The sequence below is a fragment of the Dermacentor albipictus genome, chromosome 1 (genome assembly GCF_038994185.2).
Source record: "Dermacentor albipictus isolate Rhodes 1998 colony chromosome 1, USDA_Dalb.pri_finalv2, whole genome shotgun sequence".
NCBI classification, from domain to species: Eukaryota; Metazoa; Arthropoda; class Arachnida; order Ixodida; family Ixodidae; genus Dermacentor; species Dermacentor albipictus.
The window spans coordinates 147323379-147336799 of record NC_091821.1 but is presented as its reverse complement, the minus strand read 5'-3'; the positions used below and the strand labels follow the sequence as shown (position 1 = coordinate 147336799).

The window sequence follows — 13421 nt, the reverse complement described above, 5'->3', positions numbered from 1 at the left end:
GCGACTAATCCACCTCAATTTAGACTTAGATGCGCGTCAAGAACGACAGAGATCTATGAGGTAGACTCAGTATACATACAACCATATATAGCCTTCCTTCGGGTGTAAAATTGAAACCTAAGATTGATTTTTTTATTGATAATAATGATCATAATACTACTACTACTAACTATGCTAACTACTACTAAACTACTATACCATCACCACTCATACTACTGCTACTGCTACTGATATTGCTACTGCTATTCTACTACGCTACTACTACCGCTGCTGCTGGTCACATAACTGGTCACATAACTCTATTAACTTTTTGCATTAAGATTATCGTTCATGTGCTAAAATATAGTGCTCCTGATCAACGTTTCAGAAGCGGCAAGATAAAGGAGGAAAATATAAGCAAAATACTTAAATATTTTCCGCATAGTTGTTGAATTGATGTACGAAGCATCAATACCGCTATCTTTAAAAAGTGAATGGAAGTCTTGATATTGTAAAACATCCTAGAAGTCTGCCATACATACGGGCAGCGCACATGATAAAATTAGAAAAAAAAGGAAAATAAAAGAAAAAAACACAGATCTAATGAAATTACATTATCCGTATAAAAATACATCCATTGCGTAAGATTTCGACTATACATATGGTCACTACAAATATGTAATACATGTCGACTGCCTTATAGTATTCCAGGTGTTTCTGCGAAGACATTAGGCAATTTTTTAAAAATCGCTTGTGGCAGATAGCACAATTCTAGCCCTTGAGCTGGTTCCCTCCAAGCGGTGGACATTACTAGCACGAGCAATCGAAAAATGTAATCGAAAAATTAACAAAAGTTCACTAATTAAGTTTTCAACTAGTTACCTTACGGCACACAGTGCAATTTACAAATTGTAGCCGGTGAGACTGCAACGCGCATCCACTTAAAGGTAATTCTGTGGATTACATCATTTTCGAGATATGCGCCATCAAACTTTGATCCGGCGTTCGGAGCAGCTCCTCCCACGTCTGTTGTGAAGCAGCTGGCAGGAGCGACCTGGGAGGGGTGCCTGGGCCGAAAGGGTCGCCCCTCGTATCCTAGGACTCGGGCCTGCCAGATCATAACTGAGCAGAATCTCAATAAAGTTGTTACCACCACCACCCGCCATCAAACTTGCGGCAAAAATGCACTGCCGTTCCACCTACTTTCTTTAACAAAAAGCCGTTTTAGGCATTGAAGCACAAAAGTAACTGGACCGCCAATGTATTTCCTCGCAAAGTTCCGGAATTCAAAAATAGGCGGATTCCATGCACAGGGAGAAGCAATGTAAGCGAAGCTTTCTATGCTGTGTGCTTTGATTGACGATAGTTAGCGGTGATGTTGACGGCGAATGTGGAATTTCTTCGGCGCTAAGTCCGATACGAGAGTGGTGAGTTGATGTTGAACGTTATCTTACGTGCAACATTGCTATTTGTCTACGTAGGACACAGAACACACAGGCAGATGTGTTTGCTATAGGCGTTGTTGTGCGCCGTTGTTCATAATCTCTGAGAGCGTTGAGCATTATCGTTGCCTCACATGGCACATCGCATCGTGGCAGAAGTATTAAAGTTTAATTTGATTATGAGGCTGCAAGTGCCAAAACCACCATCGGATTATAACGCACGCCGTAGTGGCGGGACTCCGGAATAATTTTGAAGCCCGTGTTTTCTTTAATGCGCGCCTAAATCTAAGTGCACAAGCGTTTTTGTATTTCGCTCTCATCGAAATGCAGCGGCCACGGTTGGGATTGAACCCCCGACCTCGAGCAACGCCATAGCCGTCAAGCTATACCGCGACGGGCGCAGAAGCATTGATTTGACGTGCGACCGCTTCCGTAGTGTCGCCTAGACCTATATATACGATGTTTTAATGCGGCTTTGCATCCGCACGCCCTGCGTCAGTTGCTCGCTTGACAAATTTGCATGATGTTTTTTTTTTCAGAAATAGCAGAAGCATACCGTATCGTACATTCAGTTAGCCCGCAACCGCTGTTTCTTCGCCTTCTCACGTGATATTTTCCGCTCCGGCCCTTTCCTCCTGTATGTGAACTGCGACATTGGCGAGGCTGTTCACTCGTTTCGCGACTGCGTCGGTTCAATCCATTTTCTGCGGCTTCTCCCCCATCTACTCTACAGTCCTATCGACGTTATTTTTCTTGCGAATAATGTCCACGCACACCATTAAACGGCCCTAAACAGGTTTGGACATTTTGAGTAAGCAGTCAGGCCGCAACCATGTCATGGTCGTTACCGGTCAAGGGGAACAAAACGGCTTCTGGCTACAAAAAGATGCATGGGTATAATAAGAAATGAAATTTGGTCGGGTTTGTACGAATCAATGTTTGCGTTTACAGCGCAAATGAAGATGAAGACAAAAGAGAATACGACAGGGCAAGCGTTAACTAATCTTTCGCTTGCGCCGTTGGTCGTCTCCGCGACAGGTCAAGCGCTTGTCCTGTTGTGTTCTCTGCTGCCTTCGTCTTTCCTTGCGCTATTAAGGCCAAATAGGTATTGCGAAAATCCGTAGCATCGTGGATGCGGGTAATGTTTCTAAACGTCTATGAAAGTGGAATCTTTGTATACATTTCAAAAACAGTAGAAATGCGGAAGCATATGCTACGGGGCTACATCCAGGTTATTCCATTTTGGACGCCAGTTTTGAGGCGCATTTTCGGCGGCCGCCATGCCCCGCAGGTGCCTTTTCCGATCGCATTAGATTATTGATAGCTTCTTCGATTTCTGAGTCTCAAGGGAACATTTTGTTCTACATTTGTGAACATAATTTTGACTGAAAGGCACTGTAATAAATGAATTGTAATTAAAGCTGCTCATTTGTAACCACTTCCAAATTAGCTTCTTTCTTTCTTTCTTTTTTCCTTTCTTTCTTTCTTTCTTTCTTCCTTTCTTTCTTTCTTTCTTTCTTTCTTTCTTTCTTTCTTTCTTTCTTTCTCTCTAAAGTCAAATCGGTGGATAGATGAATGAACCACTTCAACAGTCAGTATAACTCGAGACGGCCGCGACTGTCGACCGAATCTAAAACGGTCTCGGTACACAAAGTGGCGCACGAGGCCCCGTGCGAGACCGCACTCACAGCGCGCGCTCGCCGCTCCCCTGCAGACGAGCCTGCTGGACAGCGAACCATTCGCGCAGCGCCTGGAGGCGATGCAGCTGCGCGTGTGCTCCAGGCAGCGCGTGCTGCCGCACGAGTTCCAGTCGTGCCTGGCTTACACAATGGTGGCGGTGCTGGCCCCGGCCTGGAACAAAGTGGGACAGTACCTCTGCCAAGGTGCGCACCCCCGGGAGAACCGCCGTTTACGTAGATAGGACCGGCGCCACGGTGCGCCCGTCGAGCGGTGCTGGTTCAAATTTGTCTGCGGACGCGGTTCGACGAAATGACGTAACGAGTCGACCGCAAAGAGCGTCCCCAACCAGCAACGTAACGAGAAGTGTGTTTAATATGAACTAATTCATTCATGCTCCAATCAATTTGTGGATTCCTTAAAACTGATGGTAGCGCTAAATAGGACGGACACACGGTGAAAAGACGACACGACGACGTCGTCCTCGTGTCGTCTTTTCACCGTGTGTCCGTCCTTTTTAGCGCTACCGTCAGTTTTAAGGAATGCATCACCAACTAGCCCAGCACCAAGTTTTATTCAATTTGTGGATATTGGTTATTTTCACGTGCTCGAGCGGAACAAAAAAAAAAAGAGAGCGAGAAAAAAAATAAGAAGGACATCAATATTACAAACGCATAATCTACGAGTATATGGGCCTGCTACGAAAGTTGTAACCGTTTAACTTTCGTTTTCTTAGCTTGTCTAGCTTCATTTGTTAAAAGCTGTTTTCGCTGACGTAAACATCGTCGGATGATCAGGCGCTAACATCGCCGTGAGTTTGTACCTGTCTGGGCACTTGTCTACGACAGCCCCTGAAGTGCGACGTCAACGCTTTATTTCAGAATTTAGAATCGGGGACGCCACAGAAAGCAGCTTAGCGAGGAACGACCGATAATGTAGATGCCCACTGAACGCAACCTGACATAATCCGACCAATGCCGCCGCGCTGCGCCGCGCCCTCCCTTCGGAAGACGCACCACCAAGCGCCTGGCGGGGACAAATTTGCTTCTCCACTCGACACTAGAGTCCTGCGGGAAGGAAGCGGTACTTTGTTCCTGACGTTTCGGATGATGGACGTCAGAGATAAAAAAAAAAAGTCGGTTTCTACGCTATTTCCGGACCCAGTACAAAATTTACGCGCCCCTGTCTTTAAATGTACGTCCAGTACGTCCACTCTAGCGGGAAAACCCCGCTCTGCAGGCCGCAGGTGGCAGAAAGTGGCATGGCCACATTTTCGGGTGCCTTTGCCACCGCAGCAAGCGACAGATTCGTTCTCAGTAAGAATCACTGCGACTGCGATAAGCGATGCTTAAAGGGGGTGATGGTTCTTCGCGCCTTTCGGCCACGTCAATAAATCGGCCGCTACTCGTTGGTCTCCCCGATTGGCGGCTCCGACTCGTTCGCCGCACACCTATTCTCGCGGCACGCGTTCTACCACTTGCGACAAGCCGCGCGCGTCTTTCCCGCTAGAGTGCGCCCTCGCATTTTTAAAACTTTTTTTTGCGATAATTTAGAACTGTATTTTACGATAGGACGCAGCGTCGTTCCCAGCCCCTCACAATGAGACGCATTTAAGTGACTTCCGGTTTTTATTTATTTCGCATCGACGCATAAATATTGGTTACCTAAATTAACAATCTTGCGAGGCACAATTCACAAGTGCAATGTTTTTGAGAAGATTTTGATCGTTAAAAGTAGATTCATAAAAGAGAAAGCTGGCATGCACCTTAAATGCACACAAAGAAATTACGCTTTTACAACATAAAAAAAGAAAGAAAAAGACACTCGTACCGCAAGTGGACGCTTGGTACGCCAGAAGAGAAGCACAAGTGAAAGGCAGGTGACGACGCCTCTTTCAAGTTCCCGCATCAACTCGCACGCCGGGACGTCATAAATTTTGACGGTGACTGCTCTGGCCTACTTAATTTTTTTTTTTTTTATCGGTAAAGATGGACTGCATTGTATTCTAAAGAAGCCCAAGGAGTCAGGCACGTAGCCAGGATGTTTTTTCGGGGGGAGGCTAATGTGCCATTATTCCCTGTTAAGTTTCCCATGCTTGGTGCTTGATAATACAACTATTACCTTGAGCAAGCCCTTGGTCTGCCTGAAGGTGTGTACCAGGTGTACTTGTCCGGAGAGGGCGTTCGAGGGATATGCGCCTTTGTTCATAGGCGACGTGCCAGGCATAAAAGGGAGCAGGGCTCAGGCCGGAAAAATTTCCGGGGGACGGGGGGAGCGCTGAAGCCCGGTAGCCCTTCCCCCTGGCTACTACACTGCAAGGAGGAGGGAAAACAAGAGATGAAAGACAGAGAGGCTAACCAGATTAAATGTCCGGTTGGCTACTCTGCACAACGGGATAGGGTAAGGGCAGAAAAGATAGAAAACAAGATAAGATTAAAAAATAAAAAACAGGTCGGTTCTCATATTCTATAGTTTTTCAATGAATCCCGTTTTACAGCGGAGCTATATATGGCCGGGGTACCATAGAATTTCCGTGCCCGCACACAAAAACTATCATCATCAATGGCTCATACCCCCGTAAGCAAGCAAAAGAAGCAATGGCTCATAGCCCCGTATGGCAGAGGCTACAAGCACTCAGCAAAATGAAGCGAACAGTGCTTCCATTCTTCCTAATCACGCATACAACATGTAGAACAGCATGTCTAAAACTGTCATCATCAATGGCACATACCCTCGTAACCAATGGCTCATACCGCCGCAAGCAAACGAAAAATGCAACGGCTCGCAGCCCTGTAAGGTTCGTGGCTACTCACTTTGCGTGGGTTAGTTGCGATGACACTACCCCTGTGGTCGTTGTAGGTGATTTCAATGTAGTTGTGTCCGGACAGAAAAGAGAGTGGTTTACGCGTTTCATATTGCACACATATCGCTTGCGATGCCATACCAATCCGGCCTAATCGACCACTCAATGGCGTACGTGCGTCGATTTGTCATTATCAAAGAATGTGTTCGCAGTTGCAAGTATGCCGATCAGTTTTTTAGCATAGCGACCACAATGCCATTGTGACCGTCGTTACTAAGTATACCAATGAGTGATACAATAAAGTCTTTCCCACAAGTTTTCTTACCACAATGTTTACAGCTTCACTGGTCATCCATCTTCACGGGGCGGAATCGCCTTGAATTTTTTAAAGCACACTAGTACTTTTAAATCAGTTCGGGCCGACGTCGGCTGGGACCAGGGTCCAAGAATTCTGGCTTCCGTAAGGGGACGGTTGTCGATCTTGAAGAGCGTAGTGCTGAATAATTTTCTTTGCGCATTGGAGTGATGACAATCATACAGAACGTGCGCTATCGTCTCCTTGCACCCGCAAACTTCACATTCTGGACTTGTGGCCATTCCGATGAGGCAGGAGTTCGCTTTAGTAAAGCCTGCTCCAAGCCATAGGCGACAAATGAGTTACCTCCGTCCCATGTGGAAGGCGGAGCTTCAGGTGAGGATACAGGGAGCAAATGCGCTGGTTTTTAGAGTCTGCCGAATTCCATTGGGTCAACGTAAGCTCACGAGCAAGCGCACAGAGCTCTCCCACTGTGTCTGTTCTTGACATCGGGATAGCGACGCAGTCGTTACTGTCATGTGAAGATCGAGTAGCTGCGTCTGCCTGCTCGCTTCCGGGATAGCACAATGAATGGGCAACCATTGAAACACGATGTCATGTCCTTTCTCCACTGCCCGATGGTAAATTTCTCGTGCGTCCGCGATAAGTAGTTCGTGGGGTCCACGGCACAATGCAGAGAGCAAAATCTGGAGGGCCTAAGCCTGAGACTGTGCTTAGCATGTTTCGAGAACTAGGTATGAGTGCGTCACAGCAGTCCGGACACTAGAAAGCACGTTTAAATTCATGACGTCATACAGACGTACCGGCACCGTGGTTCCGGCGTGAAAGGGAAAAAAAAGGTGGAAGTGTTTTGTTTTCTCTTCTAGTGAGGAACCTTTATCTTAAGGCAAAATTAACGAAGACAGAGGTTCGAAAGAATGCTTTATCAGTCTAAACTGATTTAATGTTTCCATTTAGTGGGGGTCCCCTTGAATGCAGCACAAAACAGGGGAAAACCGCAAGGGGTATTCGGAAAGAATTCGTCCTTGGCCCTGGTATATCGAGGAACCTGTTTGTGTGTCGTTTGTAACTTCCTCCTGCATCTACGGGGGATGCCATGCTTCGTTCATTTGTCTTTCTTTGTTTGTTTTGTTTTGTTTTTTGCACTTTTACAGGAAGAGACTTCTTAGTTGCCACCGGCGTTCTACCAGCAGTAGGTAATTATACTCTTCCACTGATCATGTTCTCCCCGCTTTTTGTGTATGAACTCCTCTGACGCCTCCGGTTAAAGACACGTTAGCCAGAAGGTATTAGCAACGAAGGATGTAAACCCGTGCCTAGAAGAGGCTACGACTCCAGAATAAAGCCCGAATATGCGGCACGGCCAGCCCAGGAATTGCCGGAAAAATATTACAACGCATTTTAGAAATCCTGCTACACTTTATATGAGAACAGACTTTTAACGTTTCATTTTTATGACACTATCGAGTTGTGGCTGAATTTCTTTTAAAAAAACGATAAAAGAGTTAGAGCTGTTAGAGTCCACCCAGTGGACATGTCCATTTAGCCTGCTGTTGAAGTTCTGATTGGCTGGGTTGGGCTGCGCGTCCGCAGCAACCAGGCACCAAAGCCAATAAACACTTCAGCAGCAGACGAGTGGACATATTCACTAGGTGGGCTCTTACAGAATGCCTCCCTAGGTCTAAATGAATGCTCCAATATTTGTCCAAAAAAATTTTGAATACGCCAAAGGATTTGCGACTGAGAGTATACAGATCAAATTGTATTTTTATGTTATTTTTATTCTTTAATAACACAATAGCGTGTGCGTGTGTGTGTGTGTGTGTGTGTGTGTGTGTGTGTGTGTGTGTGTGTGTGTGTGTGTGTGTGTGTGTGTGTGTGTGTGTGTGTGTGTGTGTGTGTGTGTGTGTGTGTGTGTGTGTGTGTGTGTGTGTGTGTGTGTGTGTGTGTGTGTGTGTGTGTGTGTGTGTGTGTGTGTGTGTGTGTGTCGAAGGAAGATTCATGAAAGGAACTCTCTATTTTACGTTTCCAGAGTGGAAGATATTAGCCACAGAGACGAAGACCGAGCTGACGGTGGCCGCTGGTGGTATCCGGCTGCGACACATGACGGTGAACCGCCCTCGCATTCATACTCTGCGCTCACTCACACAGTGGAGGGGACACGTGTGCGTGCGCGTGTGCGAACATTACATTCCATTCGGGTGCCGCACATAGAACTTATCGAAAAGCCTTACAGATTCTTCATTAACGTAAAAATTCTAAAGTGGGTAGTCTCCATTCTCCGGAAAAAGCCAGCAATTTGTAAGAACAGTTTGTGAACGTCCATCCGCATCGGGGTTTCCACAGGGTTCGTTACTGGGACCTATTTCGTTTTTACTGTTTATTAATGACATTGCAGATATTTTGGATCCTCATGTCGCAGTCCGTGTATTTGCCGACGACTCTCTGTTGTACGTTCTGTGCGCGCCCAAAGCGCCAACTATCAAATATTAACGTTCCCTGGCATATAATACGTACATGACTGATGCTCCAGATGGGACACGAAGATAAACTTCGTTAAGTCCACTTGCATGATATCCTCAAATAAGAAATTTCTCTTGATTTTTTTTCAATGCGGAATTAATTAATGGCAAGTAATTTTCACGTTCAAAACAACTTAAATACCTCGGCGTAACAATTGCGGACAAGGTAAAGTGGAATGTTCATATAAAGAGTATCGGTGGAGCGGCAGTACACCCGAGCTTGGCTTCCTCAAACGGAAACAATTAGCTGCTACGGCAAGCTTAAAGTTTACAAGACGATCATAGACACAGCCTTAGAATACGCCAGTGTAATTTGGAATCTCCGCCAGCAATACAACATAACAAACTTGAACCTTACAGAGATCGGGAACAAAATTTATTGACTCCTACCAACGCACGCAATACGTGACAGTCCTACTTGCAAGGGCAGGCATGCAACCGCTTAATGTGTCGAGAAAAATGACCCCCTTAAAGTTTCTTTACCAATTGTCAAACGCTACATTTAATTAATCGCCACATACGTTCCCACATATAAGAAATTTTGCTCGCCCCAGTCATTGTCCTGTGTTTTTACCACATAACTCACGAGTTGATGCGTACAAATATTCATTCCTTGCACGCACTATAGCTGAATGGAATAGCCTTGGCCCGGAAGCTTTCACTGACGCTGACAGCGCGTGACATCTTTTTTTTAACGAAATTAAGAATTTTATTTTTTCGTCAGTTGCATTTTCTGCAGTCGTCTTCTTATGATTGTAGTTGTATGCTGACTGATATATAATTGACATGTATTCCGTTGTATCTGTGTGATTCCACATTGTAACAGCTCGTACGAGTTTACAGTATTGCAGTTAAAAAAGAAACCTTTTTTTTTCCTTTTTGTGAATACGGGCACCAGTGAATAATAGTCTCAGTGAATGTTCCATAGATATTTATAACGGTTTCAAGCAGCCATTTTGTGTAGCAAGTTTCTTTCTATTTATCTATTTTCCCTCTCTTTGTTTTGACGGTAAAAGCTTTTGCAGAAAGTTTAGGAGAAAGTCCAGCGAAAACACAAGATTGCAGAATGCAAACAGCTTAGATATAATGGCAATTTCGGTGGCACGCGATTTTGGAAACGCCTCGTGTGTTTAAAAAAAATACACTTGACAACCATAACACTTTTCCATCGTAGGTATTCCGCTCATCTCAACCGACACAATGTCATTCTCAATATCGTTTCAGCTTACCTAAATTTAATCATTTTTATGGTAAACTAGAGATTGAGTACACAGGTGCTATACAAAATGACACGCATTGTCCCTAAACTAATAAAATAATAAACTAATAAAAATAAAATTAGACTAATTATTTAAAAAAAAACATCGGTTAGTATATGCGCGACGTCAAACGGTTCTTTTGGTGCGACCCTTGCATGTCGTCATTATGAGACAAGCTCTATCGCTCTCTCTTTTCTTTGAAACACTTTCCATGTGAGCTTGCGCTCAATGCGCTAACTTTGGCCTCGAAATTCTTTGTATTAATATTGTACGGGAAGGTAGAGCAGGGTAGACTTTGCGCGGGCCCATTTTCAAGTCACAATGACCGAAACTCACGTGAGCAACTTGTTTATCCGGCTTCGAGTCTCAAAAAAAAAAAAAAGAAAGAAGAAATCTGAATGTTTTAACATAATACAAGAAAATAAAATAAAAATGAAAGAATTGTACCACGATATTCGCTTAACCATTTCTGTTGAACATGTACTAATGCGCATGTCAGCTAAAATAAAACATTTATGTCTTTGTCATTGCACCAAACAAGAAAGTACGACACTCGAATTAATGATGATGGACTGCTTATGCGGCGTGCGATTTCTCTCTCTCTCTCTCTCTCTTCTGTTCTTTCTTTTGATGGCCCTGTGTAACACCACTGTCCAAACCATTTCTCTGCTCAAAATCGTAAACCTCTCCTCGCAGTTGGCCGACCTTCTGAGGGTGTCGCTAATTGACCGCGCCACATTGGAGCGGCTGTGCGTGGTGGAGGTACCGATAGAGCCTCTGCAATGCTACGTACTGCCAAGGTATGACGCCGTGTGCTGTAAGGCTGGTTAGCGGCCATATTTTATTTCTTGGGTACCTCCGTCTAGGGCTTCAGCGTTAGCACGGAAAGTTTCTTGTGTGCACAGCCCACGTGAGCCTTACTTATTTATTCATGTTACCCCTAAAGGCCCTCACGGGGAGGGTATTACATAAAAGGCGGGGGGGATACAATCATTAATAACGCTGTACATATTAGAAAAAGCAACAACAATACACAAAGCAGTAATAAAACACAGCAATGAAAACATAGGGCCTAATACGAAAGGAAAGGCTGAAGAAATGAACAATGAGCAAAATGTTATTACGCATTTCCATCACAACGAAGTAAATCTTGGATTTTTTTTTTCGTGTCAGTTTCTGTGACGATGTGCGATGGCAGATTGTTCCACTGAATGATCGTGCGAGGAATGAACGAGTTGGCATGAGAGGATAAATGGCACTTTACGCGTTTAACTTTGAAAGAATGATCATGTCGTGTAAAGATGACATGGGGCGACTGAAAGAAATCGTCGTGAAGGGATGGATAGTGATAAAGCTTAGGTACTTTTAAGTTGTTGTTAGTTCTAGAGTATTGCTATTAAGGATGTAAGTGGTTGGAATACGAGATGTACGACGAGTGAAACACATATGTTTTCTTTTCGAAACGTTAAGGGTCATTAATCAGGATGAGCACCATGTGCTTATTGTATTGAGGTCCGCTTGTAGGGATTGGCGGTCAGTGTCATTGGTAATGTTACGGTAAATTATGTAATCATCAGCAAAGAGTCGAACTCTGGACCCTACACAGGCAGGCAAATCATTAATATAGATTTAGAAACAGCAGAGGACCGAGCACGCCTTGGGGTACACGATGTGTCACATGAGCAGAGTATAGAATTTTTAACAGAGGTGAACCGATCAGTTCTTGACGAAAGAAAGTATTTAATCCAGGCGAGCACATTCGGGTGGATGTTAAGCTGTGCTAATTTCAGTAGAAGTCTGTTGTGAGGGACCCGATCAAAAGCCTTTGAAAAATCCAGAAATACTTCGTCGACCTGAAAGCCCGCATCAAGTGATATATGTAAGTCGCTAACAAAGCCAGCGAGTTGAGTGTCGCATGAAAAACCCTTGCGGAAGCGGTGCAGATATTTGAAAACCAAGTTATGATCTTCGAGGTAGCTAATTATTTGGCTATGAACGACATGCACAAGAAGTAAGGCTATATAGAAATAGCTGTAATTTTGTCGAGTCACTTAATGTTCGCGATATGTGGGTGTCAGCCAGATGAAGATCACGTGACGAGAGAAGCTAGTCGATTGGCTCACTATACCCGTCGGCGCTATACTTTCACCTCCCGTGGCCGCCGAGGCTTCAGTGACGGGAAAGACAGCAGAAATGGTGGAACGTCAGCGAATGTCCGCCAATGAAGTGAGGCATATATTTCGTAAAGCGAGGCCTCGCGAAAGTGAAACTGTCGCCGAGAGTGATCGATAAGCGGATAAGGGAATTTGACGCTGGGAAAGCTTCGTGCGAGCGCGTCTTTCACTTACAACAGTGAAAAACTGTTCATGTCAGCAGATCCTGGTTTTCAACATGACAGGATCAACCGGCCGGAACTAAAGTCGTCTACGCTTTCCTATATGTCGTGTCGGTTTTCCGATTTTCCGTTTCAAATACATGTAAAACGCAAAAATTCTCACGAGACAACCACTTGAGCTATCTGAAATTGAAATTTGGAAGTTAAATTGTAGCAACTGTAGGAAGCAGAATTTCGATTTAGACCTCCAATTATTTTCTACAAAGATTGCCGAAAGTTGGTGAGCTTTAAAAAAAAATGAAGCTCGAATTTTACAAATCCGTAACATTTCACCAAAAACAGATTTCGCAGCTCTGTAAAATGCATCTGTTAGAGCATCTGAATGGGGCAAATATGATATATGAATTGACAGTTTACGTGAAATTATTACAATGTTTACGACGGTTTCGCAAAATTCCTGCTCACAAATTAACGGTATATTTCAGAGGAGAGTGTAATGCACCAATTTTGTTCGCTTTAGACGTATTGTTGGGCGCAGTTTACGAAATTGCGATATTGGTTTTTTAATATTATTTCTCAGTTACAGGGTTGTAAACTTGATATAGATTTTTTTTTATTCTGCAATTTTCAAAAATCCTTTTCTTTAATTGATATGGCATCCATAGAACATCTACTTCCTACAGTTACTTGATCTTAACTTATTTTAAATGCAACAAATATCATCAGAACCAAGGCAGCGGATGCCGAGAAAAATGCTCTCTCCGTCTCAAAATATTTAGAAGCTCTCGAGCTAAATGGCCTATAGGTTATACAGACACCGCACTGTAATGCTCCGGAGTTATTTCTGACCACCTGGGGTTGTTTTAGGAGCATATTGAAAATTTAAGCTGGCAGGGGATTTTCACGTTCAGCCTCATCAGTTCACCTTGCATGCATTCACCAGCAAAATGCCGAGCCATTAAGAGTTTTTGTTTTTTTCCGCATAGCGCACAATCAAGTAAGCCATCGCGCAGGAGTGAAGTGACTCGTACGAAGCGCAATACTCAACACGAACAACATCGGCAGCTAACTGGAGTGAACATGCGTCA

At 44.3% G+C, this 13421-nt stretch overlaps 1 protein-coding gene across 1 annotated transcript in view; it reads left to right on the top strand.

The window, feature by feature from the left end:
- The window catches only part of LOC135911018 (uncharacterized), a 40986-nt gene that overhangs the window by 1226 nt on the left and 26339 nt on the right, over positions 1-13421 (top strand). The window contains exons 3-6 of the mRNA XM_065443099.2: positions 3136-3304; positions 7372-7413; positions 8250-8326; positions 10695-10798. Coding sequence (XP_065299171.1) covers positions 3136-3304; positions 7372-7413; positions 8250-8326; positions 10695-10798 — 392 coding nt within the window. The remainder of the gene's footprint in view (positions 1-3135; positions 3305-7371; positions 7414-8249; positions 8327-10694; positions 10799-13421) is intronic.